Source organism: Haliotis cracherodii, unplaced genomic scaffold, assembly GCF_022045235.1.
Source record: "Haliotis cracherodii isolate W230 unplaced genomic scaffold, xgHalCrac1.p SCAF_25, whole genome shotgun sequence".
Taxonomy (NCBI): domain Eukaryota; kingdom Metazoa; phylum Mollusca; class Gastropoda; order Lepetellida; family Haliotidae; genus Haliotis; species Haliotis cracherodii.
This window is the reverse complement of record NW_027266281.1, coordinates 9,947,470-9,974,570: the sequence shown is the minus strand read 5'-3', so window position 1 is coordinate 9,974,570 and position 27,101 is coordinate 9,947,470. Positions and strand designations below refer to the sequence as shown.

At 40.0% G+C, this 27,101-nt stretch overlaps 1 protein-coding gene across 1 annotated transcript; it reads right to left on the bottom strand.

The window, feature by feature from the left end:
- Positions 1-16,680: 16,680 nt before the first annotated feature.
- On the bottom strand, positions 16,681-25,882 carry LOC139472886 (sialic acid-binding Ig-like lectin 10). The gene is made up of 12 exons (XM_071255351.1): positions 25,840-25,882; positions 25,400-25,753; positions 24,692-24,991; positions 22,050-22,361; positions 21,448-21,561; positions 20,289-20,310; positions 20,075-20,130; positions 19,612-19,633; positions 19,361-19,416; positions 17,489-17,602; positions 17,314-17,329; positions 16,681-16,870 (listed from the first exon to the last, which is right to left on the bottom strand). Exons 1-12 carry the CDS (start codon positions 25,880-25,882, stop codon positions 16,681-16,683), a joined length of 1,599 nt encoding a protein of 532 aa, XP_071111452.1.
- Positions 25,883-27,101: the final 1,219 nt, after the last annotated feature.

The window sequence follows — 27,101 nt, the reverse complement described above, 5'->3', positions numbered from 1 at the left end:
TTTCCAAAGCTTGGAAGGATCGTTCTTTACAGAAAATCCAAAATTGGATTGGCAACATTTCCAAACATATTTCCAACACAGCAAATGTTTGGAATGACTTGGAATGTTTTGGAATGTTTTGGAATTGTTTGGAAGTATATTTAGAAGGAACAAGTTAAAATATGTTTTATTAGTAATTTGAACAATAAAAAGACTATGAATTATCTATTGAGTTTTAACTATATATAATAAATAATAAACTTATCTCAAACATTCACTACTTGTCTGTTTGGTAACAGGCCGCCTAAGCCACATTTCGAAAATAGATAGCCAAAATTGATGTGGCTCTCGGGGCAATAGTTACGGATGCGTGATTGTGGAATGTGGCTCTCGTGGCTATGCTGTCAAAACATGCTTTGTGATTCTAACAGGTTACCGTATTTAACAAAACAAGTTTTGTTTTCTCATTTTTTATTCAGATCATAACAGGGATAATTTATTCAACATTACATTGATGGATATCATGACAGGTCATATTACATTGTCACATTACAGGTCACGATTGTGTAATGAATTGTACTTCCTTCTTCGTGAAGGTTCTGACCACTGGTAAGAGGGTCTCAGGACTGCAACCTCTGTGAGTGACTGCTCGCGCTGAAAGAGCTTCACTACCTCGTAGATCGGCACTTCGGCTGGCACTTCTTGACAAGTCTCTTTTTCTTGTTGTGCCACCCTTCTAGGTGATTGTTGGTACGGTGGCCTTGGTTGTCGAAGTGATTCCAAATCTCTGGGATGAAGGCCTGTCCTTGAACCCAACTGGTTGTCACATAGTCCATGAAGGCAGTCACTTTAGGGCCAGCAGGAGAGTCAGCAATGGCATCAAGCCACACATCATCCACCTTGTCACGAGGTGGCGTGAAGCAACTCACCCTGAGTTGTGATCCTTGCAGTGCACTCCTTGACAATACAGGACCAGTATCTTCTTTCACCACGACTGCTCTTACACCGAAACGTAAAGCCATCTTAGTACAAAATGACGCCTCGTGCCACTTTCCATGAACTTTATTTGAACTTGTGCATTTGCCATGGTTCTGACATGGAGTGCTTACTTACTTACTTTGGAGATTTAACGTGCGCTTTCCGACTGATGCTTATTTCGCACACGGGCCCGGCCAGGCCATTTAATGTGTTTCCGAAAGGGGCGAAAGTGGTGTGTGCAACCCAAGAGGGGGCTTTAGGGGTTGCTTATATAGAATTTGGGAATTTTGAGATTTGGAATAGATGCCGATGGGGTAGGGGAGGAGAACTAAGGGAGCACGGTATGGTGGATGTTTGTGTGTTTATGTAATTTTGATTTGGTGGATTATAGTGTTTTTAGATGCGTTTTATTAGTTCCGTTTTGATTAAGAATACGCCTAAGGCCTTGAAGTTTTCTAGTATATTTTGTGGGTTTAGTATTGCTTCTAGAGTGAGAGCCTTGTTTAGATTGAGGGTGGTTTGTAATGCGGTTCGATGTGTTAGGTAGTGTGTGCAGTAGATGAGTGCGTGTTCTGGGGTTTCTAGTTGTTTGCAGTGTGGGCAGTTACCTGTAGTATGTTTTTTTTAATTTTATTTAGGTGGTTATTTAGGTTGGTGTGTCCTGTTTGGAGTTGAGTGATTACTCTGTCGATTTTTTTTGATGGATGGAGAATTTTTGGTTTGGTTAGTGGTTTGCTGAGTACTTTTTTGATTTGGCTATTTGAGTTTAGATATAGGTTATGCCATCTTTTGGTGATTTTTTGCTTATTTACGCTTTTAATTTCTGATTTTGAGATGGATAAGTTTAAGCTTATTTCTGGGATTTTGAGGGATAGTTTAGCTGCCTTATCGGCGTTTTCATTACCGTTTATTCCTACGTGGGCGGGGATCCACAAGAAGGTTATTTGTTTGCCTGCGTTAGTTAGGTTGTTGGAGCTTTTAAGTATTAGATTTATTAATTTAGGTCTTTTTTTGGTATTTTTGTTTTGGAGGGCTTGCAGTCCACTTAGGGAGTCGGTAAGTATTAGGATTTTATTATGTTTTTTGGATTCTTGACTATGGAGGGCTGAGGCCATGCCCATTAGTTCTGCCGTGAATATTGATTGGTTGTTTGGGAGTCGGAAGGATTGTGTGGTTTTAGTTGGTTGTGTGGTATGGACTCCTGTGTGTTTGGAGGTCCGTGTAAATGTGACACCAATTTGGCCAATTTTCGTGTATGTATGCTAGTGTGGTGGTTTTAGCTATGTTTGGGTCGGTTTGTTTATTTATTTGGCTAGCTAGTGTTGTGTCTAATTTGGGTATTTTAAGTTTAGGGGTGAAGATATTTGATTGTTTGCAGTTTTGTTTAAGATTTTTAATTTGGTGTTCATTTAGGTAGTTTGTTATTCTTTGGGATATTGGGGTAAGTAAGGGGTGTTTACGAGCTAGAGCTTGGTTTTTGGGGCTGATATTTTGGTTTATTAAGTTTTGGATTAGAGGGTTTGATTGGGACGCGGCCCAGAAATTTATGCTTAGCTGTTCCCTGCGTAGACTTAGTGGCATTTCTCCTGTTAAGGCCTGAAGTGAAGTGTAGGAGGTGCCATGTTGGGTGCGTGTAATTAGTTTGAGAGCCTGATATTGTATTGAGTCAAGTTTTATAGATAGAGAGTTGTTTAGGGTGTTGTATATGGCGCAGCCGTAGTCTAGTTTTGATCTAATTAGTGATATGTAGAGTGAGAGGAGGGTATCTTTGGAGGCTCCCCAGTTTGAGCCACTTAGGCATCTTAGGGTGTTTGGGTCTTTACTGCATTTAGTTGTTAGGTTTTGGATGTGAGCATCCCAGGTGAGATGTTCATCGAAAGTAAGTCCTAAGTCCTAAGAATTTAAATTTGATTGTTTGGTTGTTTAGCTGGAGGATTGGTGAGGCGGGTTTCATGTTTTTATGTTTGAATACTATTCCTGTTGTTTTTTCTGAGTTAAGGGAGAAGCCATATTTGTCAGCCCATTGTTGTATTTTATCAAGAGATTTTTGGAGTAAATTTTGGGCCATTTTAAAGCTTTTAGTGCGGATCCAGAGGGCTCCATCATCCGCGAATTTGGATGTGTTTATTTTAGGGGATAGGCCCTCGAAGAGATCGTTTATCATTATCAGTCGCAGACGTAACTTGTACGTGTGACGGCTCTGCCGTCTCTTGTACGCGAGACGGTGCGGTCATGTACGAACATGTACACAGGAAGTCGGCGCTGTCTGAGGCTCCAGGTAAATAAACATCGTGGTTTTATGACGGGAGATCAGACGAACCGTGAACCAGGGGCATGCGACGTAATTACATCTAAAGGTGGTAGAACCAGGGTATTGTCTCTTGAACTGGCTAATTGACCGTACATATAATTGGTAAATATATTCGTTTTGACACCCGTGTTTCATGCGCATCCCGGCTCATAAGCAGAATACAGACAAATGAGGCCCCGTGATCAGCGGAGCGTGAACAACATGGATGCCGCCTTTCGGCCGTACCGAACAGTCAAGCTGCGATCTCGGAACTGCTCGCCCGATTGAATCCAATTGCAAGCGGAGACAAGATTACTTCCCTTACCCAAACATGATCGTTGCTCAGAAATGTTCAAATCTATCTTCAGTAAATCATGAAATTAATGCGAGCATGACATTTATGCGAAACATGCGATCGTCAGTCCCTCTGATTATTTTAATATGTTTCATTTCATCATGATAAAACAGATAGTCACTTATAAGGTTACCGCGTTGAAAATGGAAACGATCGTTAACAAAAACAACAAAATGTATTCTCTCATCACTTAGCCTAACAGTGATATAACTATATCGTGTATAGATAAGGACACTAGGTTAATTACTGTAATTGATTATTTGATAAACATATTCACCTTTAGTTGCGTGATATGTCACAGAGGTAAAGCTAATCCATAACAACTAATTGTCCCATTTATTTGGCTTCTATCTTTTATATAAAAAAAATGCTATAACATGGGGTGATAAACTTCATTGGCAATAGACGTAGCATATAATTGTCCGCATGAACAGTGTACTCTGTTCCAGATATGTTTATTCATTTTGTCAGCATTTAAATCGTTGCATTCCTGGCTCAATGATTCATTCGACGAAATCTTGTTCCCTGTTTTGAATAACCGTCAGATAGTTCCAGACCAATTATTCAATTTCAAGGCCTATGTTTTGCGCATAATTTCGAGATAATTCGAAGTTCATATTCTTGTACAAACACTTATCAAAATTCATTTATACCTAGTACTATTATGTACATATGTATATAAGTTCAAATTATAATAATGAGGCCCTCTATTCTCGAAACGGTCTTTGTTCTACGACAACCGTAAGTCGGTATGGGAAAACAAAATATTTGTTTAATTTTCAAAGTTCATAGTCAATGTCATATGGTTATAGACAAGGAAGATAAGAAATTAAATACAAAGAGTAGCCACTTTAAATGACAGAAAATATTTTAGTTAAATTTGTTCATGATTTGGTCTTTTCGTGGTAAACAGTGCCAAAATACTCTTAATTATTTACTTTCATGTCATTACTAATCTCACATTTATAAGGTCAAAAGTTGTACAACGTTTAACAGATATGATTATGACATGTTGTATCCAAAAATGTCCAAACATATCCAAACAAATCCAAACAAAGCTTGGAAAGCTTGGAAATATGACCTTGACAAATTTTGGAATGGTCATATTTCCATTTGGAATGGTGGTATTTCCAAGTTTTGGATTGTTCGGAATGGATGATATTTTGTCCAGTGATGACAGATGACGTTAAAGATGTTACCTTGTTATCTTGGCTGACGCTCGATATGAATGCTATACATCAAGAAGCGGTCGTCCAGGGGTCAGTAGCATGTTTCATTCTGGTTGGTTGCTGTTGGTTTGTTGTTTAACGTCACACTCAGCAATATTCCAGCTATATGACGGCGGTCTGTAAATAATGAAGTCTCGACCAGACAATCCAGTGAATAATATCATGAGCATCGATAACTGTCCAAAGACTAATACCACTTTATTGAAATCCACGATCACAGTTATAAAGCTGACAAACCTGAAAACATAACCCGTGCGACTTCCTGCATGCCAAAGTGACGCAAAAATTTTAGCTCATTCGTCACCACTCGCCCCTTTCCCTAACCCCTTACGATCAATTTATGTTATGGACGACAATACGAAAACCAATCTGAATGCGCGTAAAGACTGAGGTACTTTGATAAAAAATAATCCAGAGTACTTAAATCAATTATGGCATTTGGAATTATGGCATTATGGAACACGTTTGTTTGTTATTGATAGGTAAGGACCATATTCACTTTCTGCAGAGCATGAGTACCTTGTCCTTCTCACTACATAACAACTCACATCAGTTTCCACATCACGGTTATAAACCACCACACTGATACTCAGACTTCAATTATTTCTAGTTTGGGATATTGTAGGGTATAACTGCTGAACTGTTATGTACCAATTGCGTGTTAAACGAAATTACACAATCAACAGGACTATGGTAAGATTAAAAGGAATATATACCAAAGTAGACTTAGATGTGCACCAGGAAGCTTTAGCAGACACACCCAGGAACATACAAAGCGAAGATCCTGGTTAGAATTGGTCTTCAGGAACTCATGCTTGCTGTAAGAGGTGACTAAGGGGATCGGGTGGTCAGGCTCACTGGCTAGTTTGATGCATGTCATCGCTTCCGAATTGCGTGATGCTGTCAATCACTGGATTGTCTGGTCGAGACTCAATTATTTACAGACCGACGTCACAAAGCTGATTGAGTGAGTGAGTGAGTTGGATTTTACGCCGCCTTTAGCAGTATTCCAGTAACAACACAGCCGGGTACACCAGCAATGGGTCTCACACATTTTACCCATGTATGGAATCGAACCCGGGCATTCAGTGTGACGAGCGAAAGCTTTAACCACTAGACTACCTGACCGCCCCTCAGATGGTCTGTCTGGATGTGTCCCACCAGGTCACAGTGCAGGCGGGGTGACAGTCACTGTGAGAGGGTCACCTTCAACTGCAGACACGTTGTCTCTGTTGTCATTAAACTCTACCGTGTCTGGTCCATCTGAATAATAGAAATAATTTAATCATTTTTCTATGATAACTGATCACCCATGTCACTGCACAGCGAATCGCGACGTTTGGTCACCCTTGCCCCCCACTTAACAAAGAAAGAAAAACCCATTGAATATTTGCAGATTAAATGAAATATGCATTATATGCAAACATTCTCTTTCTGTACATGATACTTTTAAAATCAATTCCACATTAACTTACAACAACTCACACAGAAATTCATAGTGTATCCCTGACTCCTGTCTGAGAGTAACCCCTCTCCTTCAGTTTGACACGACGGTCTTGTAAACATCCTTGTCCTCCATTAGAGTTAGGATGAACATTTGGAAACATCATGCTGCACGTTCAAGGTTGTCAATAGTGTAAGGTGGCTGAATGTTCCAATAAGAAGGGCAAAGAGTCAGAGACAGTAGCACAATCAGGACCTGTAGTGAGTTCTAACAAGACACCATTCTGAAAAGTAGAGTGTCGGCGATACAGTAGGAGCAATACAGAAGCAACAGCTACAGTGAGAAACCCTAAAAGGATAGACACATGATAATCCGCCAGATCCCTTAGCACACAGCTCGATATACTGGGACTAGGAGTAGTTGCGGCAATATAACTGAGATCTGGAGGTAACACGGCTTTAACTGGGGCAGCACGGGTGACCAACATAAGTGCAGCAGAAAGGGTACGAATTTTGAAGAACATCCAAAGGGCCAAAACAAATGTTATACCAGAGATAGTACTAGCAGTAATGGCAATAAGAAAATTTGTATCCAGCCATGATGATTCAACAGAAATTGTTCCATCAAGAAGAGGTTCTGCTTTTGTTTGAAAAATAGTTTCATCTTTCTTGGCACTCTCTGCAACATGTTTGAGACAAAGATGGGCGTTATTGTCGTTTGCCAAAATATCAGACATCTCATGTGAATATACGTGAAAGTTTGGAATAGAAAAATTAAGAGCTTTCTTAAATGTTGTATCTTCAGGGATTGTTGAGAGAGCAGTGGAATCAAAGAAATGTTGAAGTAAAGCTAGATTGATGGGAAAATGTTTAAACATATCAGTTGATAACAAGCAGTAACAAGGAATTTCTATGACACAAAAGGAACAACCAGTAACTATACGGTGCCCACCTTTACAAGCAAGCTTCAGAAAGGGGATCCTGTAGACGAGAACATGAGAACCATCTATCATTAATATCCGGGGAGGCTGGGGTCTGGTAATATATCGAAAATCACAGAGAGCCTTCACAGAAGATTTGATGTTTTGGAATAAGGCAAGAGCATGTGAAGGCATGGTTGTAGAATGGAGGCAATAAGAAAGGGACACTGAAGTAATAAGTTATCACCAGAGCAAGAGCATATAGTAGAACTGGAAATAGTGTTGATTGTCTTGTGAATTTTATAGATATATATACATGGGATTTTGCAAGGGTAAATATAAATTTAGCATTGGCGTAATAATAGTTGGGAGTTGTCTGCAGAATGTTGAAGCTGGGATACTTTTGAGAGAGAAGATTTGCAATGTGATGTACCGTCTGTTGTAAGATCTCTGGAGGGATTAGAAGTGTTGACAATTTATTTTTAGCTAGTTCGTGAATACCTAACTTAAGTTCTTCAAGTTGATGTTCTACAACATACGCCTGTTGAATCTGGTTGATTAAAAGAGATGTCAATGTGACAAGATTTTTCTCTAAAGCAAGGGCAGTATACTGAATGGCATCATGGTGTACGACTTTCATGAAAGATGACATATGGGCAGAGTGTTGTTTGAGAGTGTTTGTGAGACTAATGTCAAGTGTTGTGAGAGTATTTATGTGTTGAGCAAGTATGTTCACATCATTTGTAGTTGCTGTTCCAAATAATGTCTTAGACAATGAACCAACAAAGCTTAAAATTGCTCGTTTGGAGCGAGAGGAGGAAGGACGACTGGACTCAGGAACGAGCTTCATGATTTTTTGACGTGTTGCATTAAGTTGAGTAACACACTTCGTTTTGACAACATTCAAATGCATTGAGGAGTGGACAAATGCTGTCGCCTTGGTGACAGCCGCTCATTGTTGGAATACTTGGAACTGTTGTGAGCTTGACCTCATAGGTGTGGACCCAAAACTCCGTCGCAAAGTGAACTTTGGAGGTTGGCTGGTAGATGACTCCATAATTAAGACGTTGGATTGGACTCGAACACGTGATAGGGTGAGCGAAAACAGTCAGTAGCCAAAGTAACATCAGACTTCTTGCAGACCCTCAGAGAAACAAAAACAATTGAAACCAATAAGATATGATGACCTAGAGATGCAAAATGTCCTGCAGTAACATATGCAAATCCTAGCACTTATAATACACAGAAACTATGTTACTGTAGAGGGGTTGGTTGTTGAAGTTTGAATGTGTGATTTGGACCTAAAGCAATGATTGTGAAAGGACCTGCCCATTTGCTTGACAATATGGACGAGAGACCTTTTGGGACTGTCGGGTCAGTTAAGAGGACCTTGTCACCAACTGAGAAGGAAGGAACCTTAGCTTTCAAATCTGTACGTTCTTTATTGATTTTCTGACTGATCTGCATGTTGTCTTTGGCTATGGATTTGGCAACTTTGAGATTTTCCAAGACTGTGTTAAGGTGTTTCTCCGCAGTTTTCCCTACAGTGGGCTTTGGAAGTAGACTTATATCTATTGGAAGATGCATTTCCCTACCAAACATGAGATAGTGAGGTGTATAGCCAGTGGAATGACATGGAGTTGAACGCATTGACATCATGATACAGGGGATGAGATCTGCCCAGTTTGATTGATCACGTTCAACATATGCTCTGAGTGCTTGCTCAGTAGTGCTGTTCCTTCTCTCGCACATGCCATTAGTCTGAGGGTGGTAACTTGATGTATAGTGATGCTTGATATCAAGGAGCTCACAGAGTGCATTAACAAGCTTTGATGTGAACTGCCTACCTCTGTCAGAGAGAAGAGTGCGAGGTGCACCAAACCGAGTAATCACTTCATTTAAAAGGATGGTAGCAACCTCACTGGCTTCCTGGGTACGCATAGGGAAACCTTCTGTCAAATGTGTGAAAGAATCAACAATCAATAGAACATATTTGTAGCCTGCCTTGGTTTCTGGGAGGGGACCTAAGATGTCAATGTGAAGGCGGGAAAAGGTGTCTGCAATTGGCATTTTGACCAATGGAGCTGTCTTGGCATTGATCTGACGCTTAGATCGCTGACAGATATCACAAGATTTTATGTAGTCTTCAATATCCTGATACATGCCTGGCCAGTAATATTTGGCTAAGAGGGTTTGTCGTGTTGAGTCCCTACCAAGATGACAACCACCTGCTTTTGAGTCATGATAGGCATAAAGAAGATCTTTCTGGAGAGGAACAAGCTGAGTAATAACTGAGGGGCGATTGTTTTGGGATCCTCTAAACTTTGATTGATGAAAGTGATAAAGGATACCATCACAGACATCATATTCCTTGGCACGACCTCTAAGACCTTTGACCTGAGATTCACTGTAAGATTCTGGGATTTCACCTTTTTTAAGGAAATCAATAATAGGCTGTAGATCTGGGGAATTGTATTGTTTGACATCTAGTTGCTCAAAATTGAACGTAGATGATACTGCAGAGACTGATGGACTTGTAATTTGTGGTTCATTCATATACACAAAATTAACAGTAAAGGGAGACAGAATCGTCAACAATCAGCACCAAGGATGGAGAGTGGGCTGTGGTGTTTGTGATGGAGTTCGATGTGTCAGGAGAGGGAGAAAGCCTATTTTTGTGAACATCAGTAGGTTCTTTGGATGTTTGTGATTGGGTAGACTGGCATGTTTTTGGTTTGGATATCAAGGAAGGAGTGCATGTGATAGCTGAAACATTTGTGTGAACATGAGAAGGTAGGGGAGGAGATCAGTAACTGGAAGCGTTTTGGGTTCAAGATACTGAGTACGAGATATAGCATCAGTATTTGCATTTGATTTTCCTGGGTGGTGTATAACTTCAAAATCACAGCCTTGGAGCAAAGGCAACCATCTACCTAGACGTCCTGCGTCTTCTTTGAACTTATGGAGCCAGGTCAAAGCTTTGTGATCTGTGTACACCTGAAATTTCTTTGATGCTAACTATACTCTTAAGTGTCTCATTCCTTTTACAGCTGCCAGGCATTCTAAGTGTGTGACACCCCATTTTCTTTCCGCCTGATGTAAAGATCTACCTCCATAGCATATTACATGTTCACGTGCCTCAGAGTCCTTTTGACCTAAGATGTACCCCATGGAAGTATTTGAGGCGTCAGTGGTGAGAATAAATGGACAAGAGGAATCAGTCCATTGCAAGAGCTGGAGATGATGTTAGCTTTTGCTTAAGTTTTGTGTATGCCTGTTCAGCTTTGTCAGACCAAATGAAGAAGAAGAGAAGAGAAGATCATATAGTAGTGAAGAAATTCCTGAAAAGTTTGGGACAATTTTTCTGTAGTAACTGGCTAAACCTAAAAAGTGTCTAACAGCATGTACATTCTTGGTTGGAGAATTTTATTGATTGCTTCAATTTTGGATTGATCTACTTTGATTCCATCTTTTTCAAAAAAGTGACCTAAATACTGAACTTCTTTGGCAGCAAACTTGCATTAACTAGCTTTAAGAGTAAGTCCTGCTTGTCTGATCTTTTGGAATACACATTTCAAATGGGTCAAATGTTAAGAGAAAGTTTTAGAAAATACTATCACATCATCCACATAAATCAAATGTACTTCCAATTCATTTCTTTTAAGGACTCAGATATTGTGCTTTGGAATGCCATGGGAGCATTTTTCAGACCAAAAAGGAGGTGATTCCACTCAAATACACCATCAGGAGTTATGAACTCTGATTTGTGTTTAGTGTCCGAATGAAGAGGAATCTGCCAAAACCCACTAGAACAATCCAGAACACTAAAGAATTTGGCCTGACATTCGCCAACAGTATCTATGACATCTTCAAAACGAATGAGAGGGAAGAAAATGGGCTTTGTAACGGCATTCAAACGTCTGTAGTCGTTTCTCAGAGATACTGGGATTCCAGTAACGGAATATATTGAACAAACTATCACTGAACAAACTAAACAAATACCAAATTTTATTATATTTTGAACAACAATGGCTGAATACGTTTCAGCTCATAGCATGGATAACGTACAAAATCAAATCAATCGCGAAATGTATGTTGAGCCCAATATTGACTACACATGCACCAAACAGCATTACATTTTAGGCAAAACTTGACAAAGTAATAGCCCAATTTATCTTGAACATATTATTGTGGGGACAAGTATGTGAAGTTTCAGCTTCTTTTGTCAAGTGGTTGCTGAGGAGAAGATGTTTACAAGCAACGTCGACGGGAAAAGGATGACGGACAAACAGGTGAGCTAATTAAAACGGAAACCGACGTTTCCACCCATGAGGCATCCACTCTGCATGTACATTAAACAGATTGTGTTATTCGTTGTGCCACATACTGCATATCATGATGGTACACAAGGAACCCTTTGAAGATGCTGACTCTGTGATAATGTTTAAAATCTGATTGGGATTGTGTGAGTAACTGGACGTTCAACGGAGTACCTACTTGACAAATGCCGAATTCCCTTCATTTGCCGGACACCTGCGTCAGTATAATCCACAGTATCCATTAAGAGATAACCCTAACGTAAGAGTACTCCTGCAAAAATACATTGTGTATGGAAATCGTTGTTGACCTATTTTAAAACTTATCATATCACGCCAAAATAGAAACGGTCCGCCAAATGCAAATAACATCTAATGCATCAAGTTTATGCACCCAGTATAGATTTGCCAAAGGCTGTACAGAATTGAAGCAGAATCAGTTAAAGCCAATGTTGGTGATGATAAAATATCACTTAACAGTTAAACAGCGTTCAACTGTATATTGTATATAATATTACAACACTTACAAAAACGAGAAACCCCACGATACACACTCGCATACACAACCTCAGTGATCCAGCATGGCGCAGTCGCGTTATCAGAGGTCCTGGTCCTCGCAACCCACAATTGACCATTGTTAAACGTCCATTGTTAACATGCTAATATTGTAATTATGTGTGGCGTGTTCCGTTTTCCGTAAATTAGGAATTTATCCTTTATTGGTTTACAACCATGTGGGGATTCTGGATCACCCCGGTATCAAACCATTCTTATCAACCCGACTAATGAGGACAGGGCAGTGAAAGCCTATGACCCGGATAATGCTTGTCAGGTCAGTCTACGTTATTCTCGTGTGTGGATTAGGGGATGGGCGGTGTTGTGTGTGTGCGTGCGTGTGTGTGTATGTGTGTGTGTGTGCTTGCGTGTGCTTGTGTTACGCATATGTATCATGAAAACGTACATGGGACTTTAACAAAATGATTTGGGTTTTTATGTTAATATGTTTTATGTTTTATTTTTTAAAATTGTACCCCTTAACTTTTCGACTTAGTATGTTTCTGCGCTGCTACAATGAGACAAGTGATAAATGTTCTTGACCCCGGAAATCCTCTTTTCATTGCACATAATCATAAGTGTCTTTTGTTTCTGATTGACAATACTCTGTAATGATGTATTCAGGTAACTGAAAAAGGCAATTATTTGATCATGGCTTTAAAACAATAACTGAAAAGTTTATAAATTAATTGATTATTAGCAGAGCCATTTTATGTTCATGACTGGATATAAAATAGAAATGTCATTAGGAGTTTTAATCGTGAGTGTTCAAAATTTCCTAACACGAAAATCAGCGTAGCACTGCTTTACAATTACGAGCAGATCCCTAGTCAAGCTCCTCAGATAATCAGATCTGTAGGTGTATGTTCCACCAGGGTTGGAAATTAATTCCACCAATTTAATGATTAATTTCAAATTCTTCATTCACAAATTAAGTATGCCAGTTCATGGGTTCAAATGGCAACGGTTTGGACTAGACCGCCTTTTCCCTCTGATTGGCTGAGTTTTGATTATATACTGAACAACAAAAGCTCCTGTGACATTGAATGGTTTTTGGGTTTTTTACCAAATCTGAAACAATTTCTGTTTGCAACAGATAAAAGACTCCTGTAAGTGTTCAAATGGTTTAATTTGCCATACTGACTTTAGAAAATGCTTGATTTCATAAAACAAACATGAACATGCCAAAATGTCACTTTACAAATCAATAGCGTGTGTGTCCACCTCAAGCAACACATCTTCGTCTCTTGGAATGGACCAGGCGTCGCACAAAGTCCTGTGGGATATCTGACCATGGGCTGCTGGAGCATGTTTCGAAGTTCCTGGAGTGTCTGTGGAACACGTGGTTGACGTCGAAGGCGCCGATCGTTCTCATCCCTCATGTGCTCGATTGGTGAGAGATCAGGGGAGCGAGCCGTTCAGGGAATGACATTCGCGTTGTTTTGTTGAAGTGTATCCTGAACAAGTCGAGCAATATGTGGCCGGGTGTTGTCATGTTGAAAGGTAATGCCTGGGCCATGATGACGCAAACACGGTAGAACAACAGGGACGATGATCTCGTCGCGGTACCGCTGTCCATTGAGATTTCACTCTACCACTATCAAATGGGTCCTCTATCTTGCTGTAATCCCACCCCATACCATAACGCTGTCACCCCCCAACTGATCTTCTTCCATGACACAATGATTGACGTAACGTTCACCTCGACGTCGGTACACTCGAATCCGTCCATCGTTGTGGCTGAGGTGAAAACGAGACTCGTCAGTGAATAGAACTTGTTCCCACTGGACGGCCGTCCAGCGTAGACGCTGTCTGCACCAGTGTAGGCGTGCTTGACGGTGGTTTCCTGTCAAAACGGGAAATGGGACATCTGGTATGTCTTCTGGCGACCATCCCTGCACATCTGAGGCGACGACGTACAGTTTGTGAAGATATACGTCGAAGGCCAGGGATGCTTCTTGCAGTCACTGATGCTGGCTGGAATCGATTTTGTAGGTGTGTTGTTCGAATCCAGTTGTCTTGTCAATTATTGGTTACGCGTGGCCTGCCACTCCGAGGATGGTGTCTGACTGCATTCGTCTGTTGCCAACGTTGCCATAAACACCAAATGGTGTTTCTGTGGACGTTAAATTGTCTTGCAACATCACGTTGACTCGATCCTGCTTCAAGCATACCAATGGCTCGCAGACACTCATTTTCGGACAGGCATGGCATTTCATAATGCTGAATAATTGCGTAATGTTGTTGTTTTTCTGAGTGGTTGTTGTCTCAGCACGGTGCTAAACAATGCATATGGAATCCCGTTATGTTTTTATACCCATTCTTTCTAGTGAAATGCATGGGGCCTGCATAAAAGTCAAATTTTGTATGGAATACATGCTTTTCTGTAGTAGTTGCGTTTTTGTGACTTGATTTCATACATGTACTACAATATTGAAAACCAAACTTTACTTGTTTGAAAAATAAACTAAAATATTCGTGTCACAGGAACTTTTGGTGTTGAGTATATCTTTTTCATTGTGTACGCTAGCGAGTCTGTATGCATCCACTCAAGCCATGTTAATAAAAAAACACACATTAGATTGGGTTTATTTAAGGAAGTTTGGTTGACTGTATTCATTAAACCGAAGTGCAAACTGTTATAAAAACCCGTAGCTTTGCTTTATGGGGATTGATACAAAATTTAATGATAAGTCATATTTTTCTAACTTAACATTCAACGTCAGCAAATCATGTTGAAAACCCCACTGGACATATATAGTGCGTATGTTAAAAAATATCATGATTATGAGGAACATGTGGTACACAGAATTGGACATGCAACACTCCCTCAACAGACAGCTGCCATGGTGGTACTTTACCTTACTTTGTTATTAATGTAAAATGTTTAACGCCGTTCAATTGTTTCTCGTTTCAGGGACCTGTACCATATACTGCGTTTATATTAAACATGTTATACATAATCACCCTCTGATACCTACCGAAAGGGCGTAAGACGAAGGCCGAAGCTCCATTGATAATGTCAAAGTGAGCAGGTTTATAACTTCATTGTATTTGTGATACGTTCGGTCAAACAAGATCCATACACCTTAAGTCCCCAAGCACCAATCTGACCACAAGTAAGTGAGTGAGTTGGGTTTAACCCTGCTTTTAACAGTATTACAGTTTTGTTGAGGCGATGCAGGTCTCAGACGTTTACCCCTTCGGTGAAACCCACGAGCACGGGTATGGTGCTGACAAACCTAGAAACATAATCGGGATTAGAACCCACAATCCTAGGTTTCTAGCATGCCAAGGGCACGCAACTCTGCACAGCGAATCGCGGCGCCCTATCCGACTGAGCCACCCGTGCCCCCCTCACCCCAAATCTGAACACGAAACGAGAGTATAAATGCCATAACAATTCATATCTATTTTATACTTTTCTAACGACACAGTCAGAAATATTCCTGCTGCATCATGATTGCTTGAAAATAATTCAGTCTGGGCCAGGCAAACCTGTGACTGAAAGCACAAACACCGATCTGCGCTGTCAATCAGTCAAGACACTGAGCCTCTCCAAACAAACAATAGAGTGATTGGGTAACTTAATCTTACCCGGGTCCACAGGTAAGGTCTACACAAATATATGTACGGTGTCGAACAATACATTTCCCCAACATCACGTACAACGGGAAATGACCAACTTTTATAAGGAAATATTATGGAGCGAAACTGAATATTGTGCGGCTTTACAAACAAATCACAAACCATATCTGGCAGTATTAACTCACTACAGTGAGGGCTATGGTTCTGTTTTACGTTGTGGCCGGCGGAATATACTTGTACCTCTACACTCTGTTACTTAGGCACGACCAGTCTTACAACTTCTGAACCATTCCTCCATACGTAATATAAGTACATTGCATTAGCTGGGTTCATGGTTATGTTATCATCGTAGCCAGCACGTGTGGCAGTGTGTGGGTAGTCAGCTATTACGGAGGCCAGACCTGCCCGCAAATCAAATACTCATCATACAAACCTATTGATTAATGCATATTGACAGTTGACAGAAAGGTGCGAATCTATTCAAGAAATCAACAACAATAGAACAACTATATATAATGCCAAGTGTTGTTGACGAAGACAGATATATTCCACACACATATAGTCTTCCGGCCACAATGTAAAGCGGAAACATCGTCGCCATTTCAGCTTCTGGTGTGATTTGCGGGTAATGCGTCATACATAATGTGGTTTCACTTAATCACATTTCCATATGAAATGAACGTAGTCTGACGTGTTCTATAATACTGTTAAAAGCGATAATATTGCATATATGTTAATGTCAATGTTATCCTCCGCTTGATATATCGAAACCATGCATATGAAACGTCAGGGCCTCGAAGCTTTCCTTGCATAGCACATCGGGGTAAACGTTTCCCTTTGGCTGTTCCCTCACATGAGGCTGTACCGTGTACTGTGGTCCTCTGTAGAGGGAGCTGAAGGATGGACAGACGTGTGGATGTGGAACTGTTCCCTCACATTAGCCTGCACCTGGTACGGTGGTCCTCTGTGGAGGAAGCTGAAGGGTGGAGAGACGTGTAGATGTGGAACTGTTCCCTCATACAAGGCTTCACCTGGTACTGTGGTCCTCTGTGGAGGAAGCTGAAGGGTTGAGACATGTGTAGATGTGGAACTGTTCCCTCAGTAGTCGCTCATAATCCTGCAAGGATAAGGCATCCTCGTCGTTGATGGCAGCACAAGGTGCATCACTGATGTCACAGGATAATCTCTCGCCCACCACAGTGAGATATTCACCACATCTATAATTACAACGTAAAACTTATTCACAAATAATTGTACCTTACATATGAAATTGACTTGCACAGACAGTGAAGGATACATGTATGTTGTTTAAATACGGCTGGCAATACAACCTGTTATATGAAGGGAAACCTTATTGTTACTAACAAATTATCCACCTCCGACTTAAAACAAGCACACCTTTAACATTTCCCCACCCTTCAGTAAAAAACATAAATTGATTTGAGTAATTACCATCACCAGATACAAATGACAATACAGCCATAGTTTTATTTAACTATTGTATTATCAATGTCTTGAAGAATGTTGACTTGAAGTATGTTGCTTCACACATTAAATAGAAACAGGAGAAATATCGGTGGGTTTTTTCAAACGATATGAAGTTCCCCATTTATAACACACAACTCAAGTATTTCACCTGCAACAATACAAAATTATGTACCTTCTGCTGTGACCATCTGAAAGTAAAGAAACGTTGTACGTGTCAAATTCTTTAACGAATGAAACGTCGCGTAAAACATATATTTTCACCAAAAAACACTGCAGCGTTTCTAGATACTTGGCAAAAGGTGAACATAAGGTTGATTGACTTGTAAGAGAGTAATTTGTTTCCTTACCTTTTACGTCCTTGCAGACAAGAATAGCAACTGCTGTCACCACAACCGCCACAGCCGTGAGCATAACAGAGTAGACAGCTACAAGAGGGGCGATGTCGTCTACGTTCGCCTCTTCTTGTGTAAGACAAAAGTTACACACATGTATAGTCAATATGATACTTCACAGGTAAATATTTACCGTGCAGTGACATATCTCAAACATAAGGGATTAATGCCGAAGGAAATGACAACGTGTATGACCAATACAACTATCCGTTTCTCGAACATGGCTTATTACATAACCCAGGTTATGATTCACGATGGCTCACTAATATCTTTAAAGGTGTCATCAAGAGATCATATTATGGCTTTTAAAATAATACGACTTCGTGATGTCTGCTGATATATGGAGACTATTTAACCTATTTTATGATAGTTATTGTATAATTGTTATTGTTTGATCTAAATATCACAATGAATAATCAAGGGATTTGTGTGCATTATAGGTAATCAGGTAATCCTTTCTCATAAAAGTATAATAAAACATTTGTTTAAATATATTTACCTAAAATGCGGAACAGTTACATCTATAAAACCCTTTCACAAATAGATAAGAACGTTCGCATATATGTATACTAGTGGGAAAATGTAACTGTGCTTCATATGAAATGATGTGAATGTTACGTGATTAAAAATTGAATATTGTTTGGACATTCGTCTGACCAATGTTTTATAATAACAAATTCATTCACAAAACCCATTATTGGGAAAGGAGACAGAGAAATACGCCCTAAAAGAGGGGTGCTGTAACCACTCAATTAACAATGGGGTGTGACCATCATTTGCGTTGATGCATGCGAGGCAGCGACGATGCCTTGAAGACGCCAGATGATTGAATACAGCCTTGGGATGTTGTTCCAAATGTCCAGCAAAGATTGTGCTCCCTGAACCGGCTGGGCACTAATTGGTCTCAACCAAAGAATTGTCCGAGCAGTTCATGTGGCAGTTTGGTATCGATTCTGTCGATACACAAACTGAATTGCTTGTTTTGTTGACGTGAAGTCACACGTGACATTAGTGTTGCGATGCTGTAGACAACGTCCCAATAGAAATAATATTATGTTTCAGTGAACATTTAAGTGTCTCCCAACTTCGTTTTGCGCCATTCTTGTTCGCGGCTTACCCATGGCACGTGGACGTTAATTTTATGAGCACCGGACCGCTAAACATTCATTGTGAACTGTTTACCTTAAAAAAGTTGTATGTGAGTATAATGCCCCCAACATATATCCCAATTGTGTGCCGTGCATGAAAATTCATGTGTAATTGTGAATCATGACATTAAAGACGATGATATGTCTTCATGGATATGTATTGAAAGATGAATTATTTAAATTCAGAATAAATTAATTTTTAGTGAACTTTATATGAAGCAACGTTATTTATTACCCGTTAGTGTTTCTCTCATTATATAATGTCCAGTGGCATTCTATGAATGCCGTTAAGCAAATGATAATTCTTTTCCTCTCGTTTTTTTACAGTATGCTATCCTTGATGATTTGACTCCTGGGCCCACTTGCACAAAGCAATCTTAGCGCTAAGACTATCGTAAGACTACGTTAAAGTATGGTAGTTACGATCATTTTAGCGCTAAGATCGCTTTGTTTCAAGTGGGCCCTGGTCTTAGCATTTCGGCTTTAGACGGGAGATAGGTTGACTTACAATAAGTCGTTAGATCAGGGCCCACTTGCACAAAGCAATCTTAGAACTAAGACTATCGTAAGCCAATGTTAAAGTATGGGAGTAACGATCATTTTAGCGCTAAGATCGCTTTGTGCAAGTGGGCCCTGGCCATTACACCATCAAACCGGTAGACAACCTAAAGACACCAACCTTCTATTTCCTGATAGCTCCCATCTTTGTCCTCATCCCGGGCAAATGAGACCACGCTGGTGACAATGAATATTAAAAAAAAGATTAAAATAAGAGACAAGTTAGCCTACAGATAAGCTGTGATACATTTTCAAGTCACATCGTGTTAAACAGCTTATATATAGTTTCGCCGTTATGGCCACGCAGGGCCATATCATTGCGTAGAGTAACGTTTTATTCATTTCCCTTGAAGGTTGATGGCAGATACTCACCGATTTTGAATGTGTCCTCCTTCTGAAAGTTACAACGTTGGGCAGGTGATTATGTATACAAAATGCAAGATGAATAACAGATGACTCCTTGTCATTGCATACCTTGAACCTAATGGTAAATAGGTTGAAGTATGCTGTGATATGTGACTCTTTTCCTCTTTCGCGATTAAAAGCTGCAAGGAGGTAAACGATCGTGACTCGTGATTTTAAATGGTGAATCAGTGCTTAACGTTTCTCAGACATCACAACTTGATGACAGAAACAAATTAATTTTAGTGATAAGTTATGACTTAACAGTATGTCCATTAAAAGTTATCCAAATCAAAGAATACGAACTGTTTTCAAAAAAGGGTTTATCACATTATTCATGTAATGACTCGCGAATACCCTGTAAAATTTAAGAAGCGTAATCCGATATAATTGCAATGGCGTTGAATGACTAATTATTATTTAAGACACCAACCTTCTATTTCCTGGTAGCTTCCGTCTGTTTCCTCGTCCCGGGTATATGTGACCACGCTGAGGGAAAGGAATTCAAAATGATTAAAGCAGAAAGAACTAATCAAGGCAAACAAGTCATCAGATAATCTGTGATACACTATCAGTTTAACTGTATATATATAGTTTATTCATCTGACTATGCAAGGTCAGTGACATGATGGACAGCATGTACTCACCGGTTATGAATGTATCCCCTCTCTGAAAGTTAGAAATGTCTTTAGGTAATTATGGATACATATTTGAAGATAAATAACAGAAAGACTAATTGATAATTGCATTGCATACCTGTGAAATTATCATATATATTTATTTTATGCCATTCTTAACATCGTGTCTGACCTACTGTATTTACGAGAGTGAAAGGTTATGCATATAATTTCAGTTGTAATACTCTTCCTTAAACGCTGGTGTCAGACTCACTTTCCTCACACAGACTTGGTTTTGATCCTTGTGATTACTAATAATGGCCATCGAGGACAGGGAAGTCAACGACAAGGAAGGTACCTAAATAACTGATTAGACCCAGTAATATTAATAACAACGATGATCATTACAGCCACCCTCCAAACCCAGACACACACTACCCTCACCAAAACCGTCATTTTCATGTTGTTCTGATGGTATGGTATGCAGTTAACAACAACAACAATAACAACAACAACCTTAAACAGCTATTCATCCCATTAAATAGTGAAAACAACAATGCCGACCTTGTTTCGCTTATATCGTATTGATAATCTTTTTTCATTTCCTTGATTTTACTTTAATATTGAGACTCGAACTTTTCCCGCGTGATGACACACACACTTAGTTGTACACACCACATACCGTGATTACAGTAGACTCCAGGAAGAATTTTAAACCCTTGTCTACCCTTACCCGTAATTTACGGTCAGGAAAAATAATTGTTTTGTTGACATGAATCACTCAGCTGAATACAGGACTCATTCGTAGTTAACGAAACTGAAGGGCGGTTTCTGATATCTTGATGAATGGTCACTCATGTGAACAACGGCCAACAATGCCTGGTTGGTGTGCAAACAACCAGTTCATTCATGTATTCATTAAAAAGATAAACCTAGAGTGTTTGATATAGAGCTTTCGAACGTAGATTTGAAACTTGTAACATATATTCGAAACCGAACGCGATAACTCTTTACACTATCTAAATATTTGTTTTTAACGTCTTTCTCCTGAAATATACTGCCACATTTACTGGTAATAATATAGAAACCGCAACACGTTATTTAGCAACGTTAATGAAGTGAGATCCATATTTGAAAATGTTATGTCAGAATAGTTAATGTGATTAACACTCACACCACACAGTATTACCTTCACGTGTCTGTTTTCTACGAACAAGAAATATTACGACCACAGCGGTGGTGACGATCAGGACAGAAGAGACAGCAGCCACAGGGACGGTCGAAGCGACGCCAACTCCTAGAGCTTGAACATTCAAAATGCAATACTTGCAGTTTATTATGTTTCTGATCTTATTTTCCCTTGGAGAGATAACTTCTAGGATTGTGTTTGTTTGTTTGTTTGTTTGTTTGTGTGTGGGGGTGGGGTTGGGTGTGTGGTGGTGGGGTGGGGGGTGTTCGGCGCTTCATCCATATTGTTAAATGAATGGGAGTGGGTGGTCCTCGGAATGGCTGATCCACGGAATATATCATACCAGAGCTATTCTGTGTCTGCACATGTTTTGTCGGGTGTGGTGTTCTTTCTTGTTGTGCTTATCGGTAGCCTTATACTGAATAAGCTATGTTTCACACGAAAAAAGGTTGAATATTTATGTGTCACATGGTAATTTAAATAATGCATAATGACATACTCGTTTCAATAATCACTCGCAACAACGGCATTTACGTCAGCTGAGATGACTGAACATGTTATCAGTCATGGTTTGTTTATCCAAGTGAATGCTTGCATGCCACTGATTCTGTTACTAAAGTCTATCGCTAATGTTGTAGAAGTCTTACAGGAAACGTCCAGCGTCAGGCTCCGTGATGACATCCCATGTATGTTGTTGGCGTGACACGTGTACTGTCCAGACACAGATCTGTCTACAGCTGGTATATACAGCACAGCCTCCCTCTGTCCCGTGATCACCCTCTGTCTGGATGTGTCCCACCAGGTCACAGTGCAGGCGGGGTGACAGTCAGCAGAACATCTCACTGTGATAGGTTTCCCTTCTTCTGCCTTTAGCCTGTCACTTGCGGGGTTAAACTGTATCTGGTCAGGTCCATCTGGAATGTTTGATGTACTATGGTCAGTAGTTCCACACTGTATCACCAGCTAACAACGGAAAATGCTACTGAACGTGATAACGGTTCATACTGATCCTGAATACTGTGATGTACGCGTACAGTTTGGTTTTGTAATATATGTGTGAATAGCAAGATAAACATGTGCAGTTTGTTTCTGTGATATGTACGTGTGTAACTACTGGAAATGTGACGGAGTGGACAATACCATGCAAGGTGGGACTGTGAAGGAGTGATGAAAAGGAGAGTTACAGTGAAGGGTTGAGAAAGAGGAAACGCTGTAATTTTCACGATCAATTAAGGTCAGTATTTCTAGTTTTGGGAATACCCGATCATAAAATATTGAGGTTAACCAAACTTTGCATGATGATTTCAATATTGACCTTGACCTTGACAGTCAACTCATCCTATTACAGTATGATCAGTTCTAAATATTTAGGGTTGCTTATGAGTATGCTGGTGCAGGACGTATGTGACAGACACAATTGGATAGTCAACAAATGTTTTCGTTGTGACATGTGCAATGACTGGATCTTATGTCATGTTTCTGGTGTCCCCCGCCGTGATATTGCTGTAGTATTGCTAAAAGCGGCGTAAAACCATACTCACTCACTTATGTTTAAGACGGATCCTCTGAAGTGTTTCTGAGGAGAGGAGATTGGCACTAAGATTAGATTTTTACCTAAATATGAATATGTACTGCTGCGATGGACATTTGAATTTGTCGAGCCTCTAAGTAGAAAATGGATGTAGAATCTGGTATATGAACATGAAATTGATATGTCCAATTAATTTGGAGTAGAGAAAGTTTCATTGCTAACAGACGGACCGACCTGTGGACAACGGACGTCGGACGAGGCCCATACCCGTGCTCGTGGGTTTCACCAAAGTGGTAAATGTCTTAGACCTGCATCACTTCGGGCTTTCCTCCCGAATTAAGCTGACACGCCGTTATATAACTGGAATAATGTTAAAAGCGGCGTTAAACCTAACTCACTCACTCACTCACTCACTCGGATGAGGCCCATTATCTAATTTCACACTGAAATTGTTTAATTGTTAATTGGTGATTAACAGTGCATAAAGCGTTCATATTCAATGGCGCCTGTAAGGAATTTTTCAACGTAGAATGTATTGAAGCGGAGGGTTTTCTCAGACAAGGATTGCAGAAAACAGGTATCAGTGTTGTGGGAAATTGTTTCCTTGAAACGGGAGTACATTTGGCGAGAAATAATGACAGTAGCGCACAAATGGCAAGTCAATATTAGGTTAGAGATCTAATCAGAAACACTGCAAATGATCTAATAAAGGTTCATTTGGCTACGGTATTTGCATTCGTAATGCGAGAATGTGTAAGGGCGGCGTGATCGTAGTATACTGTGAAGACAGGTTAGACGTCCAGATCAGTATCACGCAACGCTTATTTAGGACGAACACACAATGATCGAACAAGTGATTGCCTCCAAGCTAATCACAAGCGTTAAAGGAAGAGCACGACGTCATTGAGTCACGTGCTTGCGTCATTGACGCCACATGTTCAGTGACAAGATTTCTATCAGATCTTAGAGATGAGTCGTGTTTGGAAAGGTTTACAAGACGATTCGGAAGACGATTTAGGATAGTAACTAAGCCACCGAGAAATCCGTTTAGAGTATATCTTTTCTTCCGAGAATTTCAACACGAGCTATAGATATTCTAGGAACAGCAATTTACCATATTGTAAACTATCAGTATTTGAAATCAGTACTGGGAAACAAATGCTTCTTAAAACAGTTCCATTCTGAAACCACCGTCTCCTTGATTGAACTTAATGAACTTAAGCATGTGTGCATCTTCTTTTCATGAAATCATATTTCGTTCAATCTATATACTTTAGTTCCTTTGTAATTTTGCTGAGTGTTGAGTGTGTCTTTGTTGATATCTAAAACTCTTAACACCATATCCAGGTGAGCTAAAGTGCTGTTAATGTGTATTTTCAGAGTGATCATGTATTTTCGATATTAAGAAACTGAAACTGTTGGGTCCATGGAGCTGAAACTCTGCACGACTCATTTTAGCTACAGTATCTTTAATTCCGATCCAGTCCGCCAACATACTTTATTAATATGGTGTCTTCTATCTGGTCCGCCAACATATTTTAATAATATGGTGTCTTTTATCCGGTCCGCCAACATAATTCAGGACATAAAGATTCTTAATTCACACATTACTTCAACAAATACTGCTGTTACAAAGCTGTCGTTGAGAACAACAGTTGCAAAGATAAGATATACTTCGTTCTCATACCTTAAACAAGGCAAGTGCTTACTCACAGTGAACATCCAGTACATGTCCGTGACTCCAGTCAGACTCCAGCCCCTCCTCCACAGCCTGGCAGGTGTAGATGTCTCCCCGGTTCTCTCTGCTGATGTGGGTTATTGTCAGGACATCTCCGCCTGTGTGAGACCCGTCACCAGATTCCAGCAGAGTCCTGTTCCTCCTCCAGTTGTAGGTCATGTTCAGTTGGGGATGGTCCGGGGGCAGACTCCGGGAGGAGGAGGAGCACGTCAGAGTGACATTCTCACCTGATATAGCTGAGATAGGTCCTGTGACGCTGGCTGTGGTCGGCTTTCCTGTTGAAATTATTATTATTTTACATATTAAACCACAGTACTGGGACCGTAACAAAAATGTAAATAAACAAAGTTTTACTATAATGTTGTGATGTTTTTATTACTGTAGCATTCGAATCTCATTACCATGAATGACCTGTTGAGTTTATTTCCCCATATCATGAAACTGTCCGTGCTCCGTAGCTATAACAGGAATTAATGACCGGCTCCCACCCTTATGTTGCTAATCCTTTTGGTGATTTAATATTTAAGTTTCCTACACAACTCTATGGTTCTACTACCAATGACAATAGCAATATATACGTATGCAAGGATATTTCTTTATGCTTGTGATCATTTACTGCATTGCATTTTTTTTGCACATTTTTTTCTTGAAACATTATTCTGTTAACCCCAGATACTACTTACGTGATACAACGAGGATCTGCCTACATCCAGGTACCATCTGATAATTGGTTCCTTGACAGTAGTAAGAACCAGCGTCCTGTACAGTAACATTGTAGATGGTAAACCTCAAATGTCCGGTCTGTGATGGTGGGGCCTCCCTTGTGTATCTGACCCTGGTCGTGTAGCCGATGTGACTGCTTGTGAGTACCTCCACACTCTGTGACTTAGGCACGACCAGTAACAGTCCCACAGCTACCGAACCATTCACCCATACTTTATATGGGAAGCTGACATTAGCTGGGTTCATGGTTATGTTAACATCGTAGCCAGCACGTGTGACAGTGTGACTGTTTTCTGTAGTCACGGAAGCAAGACCTGCACACAAAACAAATAATCGCCATTAAAACTTTGTTAATAGTTGATAGAAATATTAAGTTCGTTTTCAGTAAATAGATACATACCACACACATATAACCCTCCAAACACAATGTAAACCAGAAACATAGTCACACCACTGTGTTGGGTGAATACTGACAGATCACTAACTTTGTGATTTGTGTGTCAAGCATCAAAACAGTTTAGTTTCGCTCGAATATTTCCCTTTCAAAGTAGGTCACTTCCCGTTCGACCTAAAGCTGTGGAAATATATTACTGTCTGGCCACCCTCTATGACTTTGCGTATATGTACCCTGCGAGGACCCGGGTACAAAATCACACTCCATGCTTTGTTTCGATAGGGTCACTGACTTGAATGTGTGCTGTCACCGACAGCGTTGCTTGTGCTTTCAGTCACTGAATTGCCTGGCCCAGACTCGATGTTTTTACAGGCAGCCGTCGTGTAGCTGGAATATTGCTGAGTGTGGCGTAGCATAAAAAAAACATACCTTGGCTACAACGCAACACATGTTCACCATATCCGTGATAATACTGTGCATGGACGGTGTATAGATTTTAGGATTTGCTGATGTTGAAGGTTGGGATAGAGATACACGAAACGGCTTCTTACCACAGTTTGCAAGTCACTTTGATCAATAAATAAGTCTGCGAAACCTCCTTAAGTAAAACCAACGTAATGTTTTTTTGCCTTGAGTGGATGAGTGGATTTTATGAAGACTAAAAATGTGGCATCTTCCGTAATCAGAAGCCGGCGAGTTCAAACCGCTGCAAGTTATGAAACCGCCATTTGAACCATTTGAGGCCTGGGGTACGAAATTTGTGAATGAGGAATTTGAATCAAGGTCGTGATTGTGAGCATTTTTTCAGTTTTCAGTATTCGAATTTCCAATTTATGTCCACTCACGAACATAATCAGGCTCAATTCCCAATCAGCAATATTCATTGACTTTTCAGTTACTTTTTTTAAGCCATCAGCTTATAATTTCGAATGGAAATTAAATCATTACATAATTTCAGAGCATTGTCAATCATTGAAAAGGGAATTGTGTTCTTCACTCATGCGATGTGTATCTTCATCTTGTGCAGTTTCTCTATATTACTCTCTGTATTTTACATCTTAAAATTTCCCGGCATTGAAAACTTAATGTCAGTGAGTGAGTTGGGTTTAACGCCCGCAAATCTGAAACACTTCATGTTTCAGGACATTGTGAACTGAACCCGTCTGTGTTGCAGAATGTAGAGAACCAACGTAATTATATTAATGCGGTACCCATTTCGCCAATCTGAATGGCACAATATTTTTCTCAATGTTGGGTTGGAGAATGTA